Genomic DNA, 11,399 nt, shown 5'->3' on the forward strand with positions numbered 1-11,399 from the left:
TCTCCACCATTGATGTCCTCCCTCCTCATGTCCTTGCCCCTTGCAGTATGGATTCAACCTGGTTATGTCCCACCCCCATGCTGTCAATGAAATTGCTCTTAGTCTCAACAACAAGAATCCAAGGTGAGTTTTTTTTCCGTTTCCTTCCCTTCCTCTGGGACTTGAACTTCACTTGTCCTCGAGAAGAAACCCTGCCTGGCCTTGGGGTCTTTTGCTGGCTCAGAACCCAGGTCTGCCCCCATCACTTCTGCTAGAGAGAAGTTGGGGTTTGGCCTCTCTCTGGACTGCACTGCTTGGGGGCATGGGGGCTTTCTTTCTCTCACCTTGTTTTCCAAACCCATCCTTCCCTCCACCAGTTCTGAGATGGTCTTGATCATTCTCGGAAAGGACTGTTGTGGGAGCAAATGTCAGTGGCAAGGATGGGGAGTAAAAAGGGGAGCCAGGGTGCTAATTTTCCTTATTCACCCCTTAGGACCAAAGCTCTCGTCTTAGAGCTTCTGGCAGCTGTGTGTTTGGTTCGGGGAGGTCACGAAATCATTCTTGCTGCCTTTGACAATTTCAAAGAGGTCAGTCATGCGCACTCGTGTGTGTGTGTGTGTGTGTGTTAATTCAGGAGGTTGGGGAACTACTTGATATTGACAAACCAGATGAGTAGGCATAATTTTCCATGATCTTCAGTTTGGTTTTTTTTTTGGTTTTTTTTGTGGGTGTACCGTCAAATCAGATCTGACTGGTACAGGAGATTGTCCCTCCTTCCCCGGCAGAGCATCTGATGGGTTCGAACTGTGTGCCTCTGGGATTGTAGTTGCAGTTCCTTGCCACTAGGCCACCAGAGCTCCCCGATCTCCAGTTATTTTTAACATCCCAGGGCTTAGCTAAGTACTCTACCCACCCTTACTACCCTCTCCTCATTTTTCTTTTCAAGTAAATCCAGAACTTGAGTCTTACCAGCTCTTATACCAGGAAAGCTCCTGTTTGGACAGCTAGGGATACCCTTAATAGTCTATAGTCCTAACCAATATCACTTGGAGAGAATGTTAAAACTATAGGACCCTGGATCCACTTGCAAACCCACTGGAGGACTGGTATCTATCTATATTTAAGAGTCCTCCTAGGTGGTTCTGATACAACAGGACCTAAAGCAGATGAATTTGCAGTAGGAGAAGGCAGGCTAGGCATGACTCCTAGATTATTGGCCATTAGTGAAGGGAGAAGGAGTTTTTCCTGGAATTTCCCCAGCCTCTGGGCCTGGCTCTGAAACCGCTGTCTGTTTGAGCATAGGATTCCTCGACGTCCAGCCACAGCTGCTGGTCCCACCTCTTCCTCCTCTTTGGATCTCTTTCCTAGCATCCATTGTTCAAACCAGGAAATGGCTCTTCCTCCTTGAAGCCAAAAGGCTCAGAGGAGCCTCTAGACCCCTCTCAGTAGAGGGGCTTTCCTGTACACTGGCCCCTCCTCTGTGTCCCTCCCAGGACCTCATGCTCCCGTCCCACCAGGGCCTGCGCCCTGCATCCTTCTATCCTTGCCTGCTTCTTTGGTGGCTAGGCAGTATCAGACCCATATGTTTCTTGTTGGCCTGTCCACAGAGGCACCTAAAACCCAGGTTAAGGGTACAGGCTTTATTAAGCTTACTCAACAAGTGAGGAGCCAGGTATCCAGGACCAAGTTCCAGGTCTTCTTTGATTATATCCTGAATGATCCATTTCCTAACACTTTGGTTGAACTTAGGCCGAACCAGCCCCTTTCACTAACATTCTTGGGAGTTAGAGCTCAGGGGCTTGGGTTCTTATTGGGGCAAGTCTCTTCACTGAGGTTTTCTTGTTCAGGTATGCAAAGAGGCACACCGCTTTGAGAAGCTGATGGAGTATTTCCGAAATGAAGACAGCAACATTGACTTCATGGTGAGGAGCAGAGCCACATGCTTTTTGAGGACAAGGGCCAGGCCAGCAGTGTTTTCTGATATTCCATGTAGAATCCAGAAAGACTCTCTGCACTCAGGAAATGCCCCTTGCCAACCTGCATGCCCCAAAGAGCTTTTTGAAACATCTGAATTATGTCATTTTGGTGTCTTGGACCTCTTCCTTCTCAAGCCCGTATCATTCCTGAGTGGGTTCTTTCTAAACTGCCTTCTCTTTCCTAGGTTTTCCCTTGAGCTAACTAAGATTGTTGCAGAAATTACCTGCTGATTTACACAGGAAGCCAGAAAGCTGTGTCTTTATTTACATCTATTTTTCATGTAACTTTATCTTCGTACATGGAATAAGTTTGACATTTCTTAAATTAAAATACTGTATTACCCCCAGAAAGACTTAACTTTTCCATCCATTTCTTTTGATTTATCGATCTGTTCTTGATGATGATGATGATTCTAACAGCTGTCTCTCCTCCCTGTCCCTCGGTTCTGCCCTTTGCCCTTCCCATCTCTGCATCTTTGGGCTGCTGCTTCCCCAGGTGGCTTGTATGCAGTTTATCAACATTGTAGTGCACTCGGTAGAGGACATGAACTTCCGGGTCCATCTGCAGTATGAGTTCACCAAGCTGGGGCTGGAGGAGTTCCTACAGGTGAGCTGGGGCCAGAGGAGCAGTTTAACCATATTTGCTAGTGGTTTTTTAAATAAGAGTCCACTCCTGCATACTCCTGGGAACCTCCCTGTCTTTTTGACGGCTGGGTCTCAGGCCCTTCTGCAAAGCACTTTCCAGTCAGACAGCATGCTGGCCGGAATACGACAGAGCCAGCATTTGGGACTCCCCAGATTTTGCTCTAGGAAGTGGCTGTGGAGGATGCTGAGGGCTAAGTCTTTAATATGAGCCTCCCTTGATCTTCTGTCTGCTTCCCCAACTACTATTATTTCTGATTTTCCCAGAAGTCAAGGCACACAGAGAGTGAAAAGCTGCAGGTACAGATCCAGGCATACCTGGATAACGTGTTTGATGTGGGGGGCTTGTTGGAGGATGCAGAAACCAAGAATGTGGCCCTGGAGAAGGTGGAAGAGCTGGAGGAGCATGTGTCCCATGTGAGTGGTTGTCTTTTACCTGCCAGGCAATATTTTCAGGGTGGGGTAGGTCATGAGGCTAGCCGAGTTCTAGGAATCCTGAACAGAGCTACCATCTTCAGATTAATCTTCTGGAAGGCTTTAAAACTTACCAGGGCTGTAGTGTGTGCTCTGGCCTGAGTCCGGATCATCCACAGATTGGAACACACACTAACCTCCAGGTCTGGGCAAAAGGCAGCCTCTGGCTCAAGGGAACCTGTGTCAGATCCAGAACCCATGATGTTGGTGTCAAGCTGCGCCCTGGCCAAACAGTCTCTGGGGCCCTAGGTGGAGGAATTGGCCAGGGATCCTGGTTAGAATTCAGGCTGTGTTAAGGGCCCAGACCCAAACCTGTCCTTCCCACCCTATAGCTCACAGAGAAGCTTCTGGACCTAGAAAATGAGAACATGATGCGAGTGGCAGAGCTAGAGAAGCAGCTGCTGCAGCGGGAGAAGGAGCTCGAGAGCATCAAGGTACCAAGTGATTGGGGAGGAGGCCCTGACAGATCCTGGGCTCTTCTGCCTGGCAGTGTTGTCTTACCTCCTAAGCTGTGTCAAGACCTCTAGAATCTGACTCACCCTTGAGACACCCACTTTCCAGTTGAAGAGGGACGTGGAGGCCAGAATGGACCAGAGATGCATGAAAGAGGGTGGGACTCCAGGACTCTGTACACTCCAGGTCCTGATCCAGGGCTTCTCTACAGTCTCTCCTGCTTGTCCTGCCCTGCTGCTCCATGTGTCATCCCTGGACCCAGTTGTCCTAAATCAAGAGAGCAGTGGCTCCTCTCATGCCAGTCTCTTTTGTTGCCTCACCTAACTTTCTATTAGTTATAAAATTGTGCTTCAACCTACTTTTGATTCTGGAACTCCATCGTGCTGGCTCCACTGGACTCAGTGTCTATTTGCTGAGTCCCTGCTCGGGGTCTGAAGCCCTGTATTGGGAGCTGTGGAAGGTGCTAAGATGGTGAATAAGGCCAAATGAGATGAAAGTTATTATGAGTCACAGACAGCTCTGGGGACCCCTGGAGAAGTTAGCTGTGTCAGACTGCTAGTAGATGAAGAGAGTTCCCCAGAGGCAGCTTTTTCCTTGGGTCTTGAGGAAGAGTGCAGTTAGAATGAGACTGGAGTAGACAAGGTCGTGTGAGGTGCCAGTGGAGGCAGGCAGGTCCTTGTGCCCACCCCTTCCACTCTGCTGTGCTCCAGCTCCCATCCCCGACCCCTGCATTGGTGAGAGACCCTTCAGTAGGAAGTCCTGTGGCCCAGGCGCTCTCCTTCCTGAAGGTGAAGACTACCATCCTCTCAGGTCACACTTCCCTTAACTGCAGTGTCTGCCCAATAGGAGACGTATGAGAATACGAACCATCAGGTGCACACCCTGCGGAGGCTCATTAAAGAGAAGGAGGAGGCCTTCCAGTGCCGATGCCACATGGAACCTGGTGCCCGGGGCATGGAGACACTTGGAGGCGATGCTCTGGCTAGGGTCAGCCCGGCTGACCTGAGTGAGGGCATGTCCTCTGACCTGGACTTCTTGGCTCCAGCCCCACCCCCTGAAGAGACCCTACCTCTGCCTCCACCGCCGGCTCCTCCCTTGCCACCTCCTGCTCCCCCATTACCAGGTAACCAAGACACCAGGGAGTCAGGTGGGGTGGGAGCCAGACCAGAACTCTAGTTGGCAGGATCCCCCTCAGAAAGACACTGGGAAAGCCACATAATTTGAGGGCTAGAAGGACTATAAAGAGAGAAATGCTGAGAGAGGCAAAAAGTTGACAGTTCAAACTCACACAGCACCACAGGAGAAAGATGTGGCAGCGTGCTTCTGTAAAGCTTACAGCCTTGGACACCTACACAGCAGCCCGGGTAAGCCATGTAGGGTCAGCATTGTCTCACCAACACACAGCATCCACGGAGTGACCACAGGGAAGGTCCCAGGGCTTTTGTGGGTCTGTATTAATGATCCTGAGGATGTAGCCCCTAATTCCTCTGAAGGCAGCCACTGAGAAGGCTTAGATGACAGCAGGAAAAACTGGGCCAGAGGAGCTCTGGTGGCCTAGTGACAAGAAGCTGCACGCAATCCCAGAGGCCCACGGTTCGAATCCACCAGATCCTCTGCTGGAGAAGGAGGGACAATCCCCTCCTGTACTAGTCAGATCTGATTTGACGGTACACACAAATAATAAAATAAATAAAAAAACTGGGCCAGAGACTAGCTCATCGCACTGTAAGAATTAGGACCCTGTGGAGTGGCTTGGCCAGAGTTAAGCAGCTTCTTTCTCTGATTCTCTAAGGACAGGTAGGATAGCAAAAGCCCAAGGGCTGGGGCAGAGGTGGCGATGGGGGAGCCTCTGAAGAGTCTCTCAGACCTGGGCCACTGTGCCATCTTTTCTGCCATCTCTTCTTCCCCTAGACAAGTGTCCTCCTGCCCCACCTCTCCCTGGTGCTGCTCCCTCTGTGGTACTGACAGTAGGCCTGTCAGGTAAGTGTCCCCAGGGTTCTGGGTAGGGCTTGTGAGGCCAGAGGCGTGTGTCTCTCGGTTGCTGCCTCACTTATCTGTCCCCAAAACTAGCCATTCGCATCAAGAAACCCATCAAGACCAAGTTCCGACTGCCTGTCTTCAACTGGACAGCGCTAAAACCCAACCAGATCAGTGGCACCATCTTCAGTGAACTTGATGATGAGAAGATCTTGGAGGTAACAGGGCCAGGGTCCAAAGGCTGAGGAGGACACTGGGGACCCTGCTTGTCCTTTCAGCCAGATCTCCTCATTATAGAAGAGCCCTCAAACTCAGGGTGGGGCCAGGGCCAACTCCACAAAACAGCTGGGCTAATGCCAGGAATGCTGTTGGGATTGTCTGCTAGTACAGATGGGGCCATGAACCATCTTGTTTACTTCCTTGTCTGCTCCTGCAAGGACCTCGACATGGACAAATTTGAAGAACTATTCAAAACAAAAGCCCAGGGCCCTGCCCTTGACCTCATATGCTCCAAGAATAAGACAGCACAAAAGGCTGCCAGCAAGGTGACCCTGTTGGAAGCCAATCGCGCCAAGAACCTAGCCATCACCCTACGCAAGGCTGGGCGGTCAGCTGAGGAGATCTGCAGAGCCATCCACACGTGAGGCCCCCCTGATTAGCCCTGGTCCCCAGCCAGCTGGCAGCCCAGCTCCCCATCTACTGCCTTCTGAGGGATCTAGGGCATCTGATGACTCCCTCAACCCCCATAATCATTCACTAACGTGAGCAGCCCTTACTGCATATGTACCGGATACCAGGTACTGTGTGAGGAGCCGGAGATTCAGCTCAGCCCTCTACTGAGGAAGGAAATCCCAGTCTAGTGGGAATAGACCAGAAACACTGAGTAACAACCACCAACGCAACATGTACAAGTAGCTTTAGGGGCACAGGGAGTGAAACCAAGCTTAGTGATCAAGGAAGACTTCTCGGAGCCTTCGCAAGTAGGACCTGAGGCAAGAAGCATATTGAGTACTGAATATGACCTTTCCTGGTCCACAGTCCTAGAAAGGAGGGGGGAAAAGATGAGGGAGAAAGCAGGCAAATGTGAGACCTAAGACAGGCCTTTCCTTCCACGCAGGTTTGACTTGCAGACATTACCTGTGGACTTTGTGGAGTGCCTGATGCGCTTCCTGCCCACAGAGGCCGAGGTGAAGCTGCTGCGGCAGTATGAGCGGGAGCGGCAGCCTCTGGAGGAGCTGGCGGCTGAGGACCGCTTCATGCTGCTCTTCAGCAAGGTGGAGCGGTTGACCCAGAGGATGGCCGGCATGGCCTTCCTGGGAAACTTCCAGGACAACCTGCAGATGCTCACGCCAGTACGGTCTCACCCCACCCAGCTTCTCTGCAGCCCCTCCTCCACCTCCCCTGCCCTACAAGCCCTTCCCACACCTTCCTGCTCTGTCTCGGCCAGCTGTCTCTTTTTCTTTCCAGCAACTTAATGCCATCATTGCAGCCTCTGCCTCTGTCAAGTCCTCACAGAAGCTGAAGCAGATGTTGGAGGTGGGCACAGGTCGTTGATGGGGATTTTGATGGTTCCAGGTCCTAGGTAGAGGCCTGTGGTGCCATGGAGGGGAGGGAGGGGCTTCTCAGGACTTGGAGTGATCTGCCTCCTGTGCATCTTTTGCACAGATCATACTTGCTCTAGGGAACTACATGAACAGCAGCAAGAGGGGAGCTGTATACGGCTTCAAACTGCAGAGCCTCGATCTGGTGAGATGCAGCGCCACACGGAATCAGGGAACCTGTGGGGCTGGGGCTGTGGGGCTGGACACTGTCTCCCCACACTGACTCAACACCTTCTCAGCTGTTGGACACTAAGTCCACTGACCGGAAGATGACGCTGCTGCATTTCATTGCCTTGACGGTCAAGGAGAAATACCCAGACCTGGCAAACTTTTGGCATGAGCTGCACTTTGTGGAGAAGGCTGCAGCAGGTAAGAGAAGCCTGTCTGGGTGATCCTGTTTTCGCATTCAATCAGGACAATCCCAGGAAGCTATGAGGAGAGGAACACTTGGGTCCACTTGTTTCTTTTTTCTGACCACTTCAAAGCTTTCTGCTGGGCCGTGGCTACCCCGGAGGAAGCCTTCCTCTGGGCTCCAGGCCTGGCCCAGCCTCTCCTCGCCTGGTGTGGTGGGAGCAGGAACAGGAAGGGAGCAGGGACTCTACTCCTTACTCCCTTGGGTCTGCCAGGGAGCTTCTGGGCTTCTCCATAATACACGAGGTGTTCACAAAACCCGTAAAGCCCTGCAGACATAGGGTAGCTATTATTTCTGCCCCACCCATGAAAACTGGGGCAGGCCAGAGACAGCTCCATTTTGGAGACAAGCAGTCTTTGGATTGCCTCCCTCTGCCGCCAGTCTTTGGTCACAGTCTCCATTCCTTCCCCTCCCTGAATCAGGCTAGTCCCTGGGAGACCCGCGAGGGCATCTCACAGAGTAGGAGCATGGGGGTGGTTAGCTGCACAGACGAGGGCCTGGGCCAGCTGCAGCCCTGAGGTGGGAGGTGGGCATGCCAGGCCCTGGGTGGACCTCAGCCAGCGCTTTATGACCACAGTGTCCCTGGAGAACGTGCTGCTGGATGTGAAGGAGTTGGGCCGGGGCATGGATCTCATCCGGCGGGAGTGCAGTCTGCATGACAACAGCGTCCTTCGCAACTTCCTCAGCACCAATGAAGGCAAACTGGACAAGCTCCAGCGAGATGCCAAGACAGCCGAGGCAAGAACAGGGCTGGGTTTTTCTGGGCAGATTCAGTTCCGGTTCTTGGCATCAGAGAACTCTTTTTTTAAGTTCTCCTAGAACTTAAGGCTGTGTAGGAGAGAAGGGGTTTTGGGGATGGCAGACTGCCACCTGGAGATACTTTCTAGGTTCTTTGGAGCCACGGCCTCTTTTCAACTCACAGGAGCTCGAGGCTGTTAGTTTGCTCACTTTGGCTCTGGACTCTGCTTCCTGTGGGCCTTGTGTCTCTGGTGGGAGCTGGGCTTCTCTCTCCACCCCTGCTGACCCATCTGAACCCCTCTTCCCTAGGAGGCCTACAATGCTGTTGTTCGCTACTTTGGTGAGAGTCCCAAGACCACACCTCCTTCTGTGTTCTTCCCAGTATTCGTCCGTTTCATTCGTTCTTACAAGGTAAGCAGAAGAGAGGCTTCTTAGAAGAGACTGGAAATGGTGAGGAGAGGGTTGGGCTTTAAGTCTATGCTTGTTACAGCTCCTCCTCTGAGTCCTGAGGAAGGAGCGATCCAAGCTGGCAACAGGCCTTGTAGCTGTGAACTGGTGGGCAGGGTGGGGGCCCAGGCCCTTCCTGTCATTGTTTGGGGCAGGAAGTGCCCCTCCACAGCGTGGCCACCTGGGGTTAGTTGGTCCCACTGCCACCCAGTCTCCCTGCTCAGTGTTAGCCACACCCACATGGCCTGTGAGAGCCTCACCCCTACCCATCCTCCATGGTTCCTAGGAAGCAGAGCAAGAGAACGAAGCCCGAAAGAAGCAGGAGGAGGTGATGCGGGAGAAGCAGCTGGCTCAGGAAGCCAAGAAACTGGATGCCAAGGTAGGTGGGGCCAAGAGGAGGGCCGGAGGGGGAGGTGTGGAGAGCTGGAGAAGAAAACTGGAGCAGAGACCAGCCGGGGGGCCTGCCTGCTAGCATCCAAAAAGGGAGGCAGAAGGGGCTGGGGAAGATTCCTGAGCAGTGACAAGGGTCTCACGCTGCAGTGCACCCTCAGGGTCCTCCCTAGATTGCATTTTGGGGCAGGAACCCGTTCCATGTTAGGGTGGGTGTGACTCCTTTCCTCTTCAAACGCTTGACCCTAGACCCCATCTCAGAGGAACAAGTGGCAGCAGCAGGAGCTCATTGCAGAGTTGAGGCGGCGCCAGGCCAAGGAACACCGGCCAGTGTATGAGGGGAAGGATGGTACCATTGAGGACATCATCACAGGTGGGCCCTTCTCACACCTTGGGGCCTGGCCGGATCCTGCTCTGGCCCAGAACCGCCCCTCCAGGGTCTCCTCCCATGCCCATGCCCCCTGACCAGTGTCTCTCTCTGGGCCACAGTGTTGAAGAGTGTCCCTTTCACGGCCCGTACTGCCAAGCGGGGCTCGCGCTTCTTCTGCGATGCAGCCCACCATGATGAGTCAAACTGTTAACTCACAATACGGGGCCCTGACAGGTACTGGGCACCACAGCTGCCCCCTTGCATGCCCACTGCCTACCACTCCCAACAGCCCCACAAGCTCTGTTCTCCCTGCATGACCCATGCTCAGAAGCATGGCCTGCCCCTGCATGTGCCCTCAGGGGAGTGGGTCTCTCTCCTACTAATGCTGTCATGGCTTCTACTAAAACTCATGGGTAAGGGTGTTGCCAGACCAGGACTGAAAGCTGGGCCTGGACGGGTAAGCGTTGGCATGTTGTCTGGAGAGGCCTGTCTTCACTCCCCCTCAGATGCCTTCTCACTGAAATTCTGGAAATAGCTTCTGCCTAGGATTGATCTTGGGCCTGGTCTCTGCTTCTCAGGAGCTAGTCAGCCAACCTATCTGTTGAGAAGAGCTGTTGACTATTCCCAAGTCTGCCCTGTTTCTGCCCAAAGCCTCTAAGTAACCTCCATGTGCCCCTCCAAAGATGGAGAGCCCTCAGTATCTTGGACTACCTTCTGGAACGGCTTCTCTCATATCTGTGGCTGGCTCCTCCTTGCCCCACCATGGGCAGCTCCTAAGGAGAATGGGCCTGGCCTCTCTTCCTGCTCACCTGTTTGTCTTCCCTGCAGGCCTCCACCACAAGCCCATTGTTAGACTTCAAGTCCAGCAGTGCACCATCCAGTGACCCTCTTCAGTCTCCAGGCCTCCACTGAGACCCTCTTGGGATACAGAAGTGCTTGGAACTTCAGTCTTATTTGGAACAAGTCCAGTTTGTTCAGCCAGTGGACCTAGAGCTTTAGAATCAGTCAGGGCTCAGCATAGGCTGTGTTGCTCCCTCAGCACGGGAGCCTGGCACTTCCCTGGAACCTCCAGGACTGTACTGTGCCCAAAGGCTTTTACTTCATTTCCAGAAGGGTTGCCAAAGTTCAGCACAAGACTGAAAAAAACCAATCCCAGTCCCTCTTACCCAGAGGGATGAGAGGAAAGCAATGACTCCTTTCTCTCTCCTTCCTTTACCCATCGCCATGGGCCCTGGTCCAGAAGTATTCAGTACCCAAGTCCCTGCCAAGCTCAGATCATCTCTTACCAGGAACAAGGGCCCTGTGAAGGCTGGACACCATCCAGCTGTGCCCTGGTGATAAGGGCAGAGGACAGATGCCGAGCTTGCTGCCCTTATCCTTGGAGCCATTTCAACCGAGGCACCTTCCTGGCTGAGGTGGTAGGCAGAACAGTAAGGGGTGTTCTTCACACCAGCCCCAGGACAGCTAGAAAAGGGTGTGCAAACAGCATCTACCTACCTTTCCCCAGCTAGGTTCAGTTTGTCTTCTGCAGGGGAAAGAACGTGTGGTCTTAGCTGACCAGTTACTCATTCTTTACCAGTTCTTTTAAGCTCCTGAGACTCCTTCCTTTTTGTACATGTACCTCCCATTCTTTCTTGTACATAAATTGCAACACCAGGTCTGACTTTGTCTCTTCTTTGGAGTTTGTGGCACTAGGGTGGGCACCGAGCCTGACCTGAGCTGTGAATGGGAGGAGTCGCTTTGGCTTCAGGGATGTGGGCTCGAGGGATGAGAGCCTGGGGAACCAGGAGCCTGGGGATCAAGACCCCTTGGGGAGCAAGACGGGCAGGCTGAGCACCCACCACACAAAGGGAGACAGGCCCATCTGTGAGACATTGGTGCCCTCTGCTGGGCAGTGTGCACCTGCCCAGCCCCCAGCATCACAAAGACGGCAAAATCAC

The 11,399-nt window shown here is 52.9% G+C and overlaps 1 protein-coding gene across 1 annotated transcript in view; it reads left to right on the forward strand.

Moving 5' to 3' along the window:
- The window catches only part of FMNL3 (formin-like 3), a 76,505-nt gene extending 66,811 nt beyond the window's left edge, over nt 1-9,694 (forward strand). The window contains exons 8-26 of the mRNA XM_006900257.1: nt 47-123; nt 473-566; nt 1,827-1,901; nt 2,452-2,562; nt 2,865-3,014; nt 3,404-3,505; nt 4,371-4,647; nt 5,436-5,504; nt 5,595-5,719; nt 5,939-6,141; nt 6,619-6,853; nt 6,969-7,037; nt 7,167-7,247; nt 7,342-7,471; nt 8,092-8,252; nt 8,562-8,663; nt 8,986-9,078; nt 9,339-9,462; nt 9,579-9,694. Of these exons, the coding sequence (XP_006900319.1) occupies nt 47-123; nt 473-566; nt 1,827-1,901; nt 2,452-2,562; nt 2,865-3,014; nt 3,404-3,505; nt 4,371-4,647; nt 5,436-5,504; nt 5,595-5,719; nt 5,939-6,141; nt 6,619-6,853; nt 6,969-7,037; nt 7,167-7,247; nt 7,342-7,471; nt 8,092-8,252; nt 8,562-8,663; nt 8,986-9,078; nt 9,339-9,462; nt 9,579-9,670 (2,370 nt within the window). The 3' untranslated portion in view covers nt 9,671-9,694. The remainder of the gene's footprint in view (nt 1-46; nt 124-472; nt 567-1,826; nt 1,902-2,451; nt 2,563-2,864; nt 3,015-3,403; nt 3,506-4,370; nt 4,648-5,435; nt 5,505-5,594; nt 5,720-5,938; nt 6,142-6,618; nt 6,854-6,968; nt 7,038-7,166; nt 7,248-7,341; nt 7,472-8,091; nt 8,253-8,561; nt 8,664-8,985; nt 9,079-9,338; nt 9,463-9,578) is intronic.
- The last annotated feature ends 1,705 nt before the right edge of the window (nt 9,695-11,399 follow it).

Source organism: Elephantulus edwardii, unplaced genomic scaffold, assembly GCF_000299155.1.
Source record: "Elephantulus edwardii isolate Elephantulus edwardi_28Jun2011 unplaced genomic scaffold, EleEdw1.0 scaffold00278, whole genome shotgun sequence".
In the NCBI taxonomy this organism is placed as follows: Eukaryota; Metazoa; Chordata; class Mammalia; order Macroscelidea; family Macroscelididae; genus Elephantulus; species Elephantulus edwardii.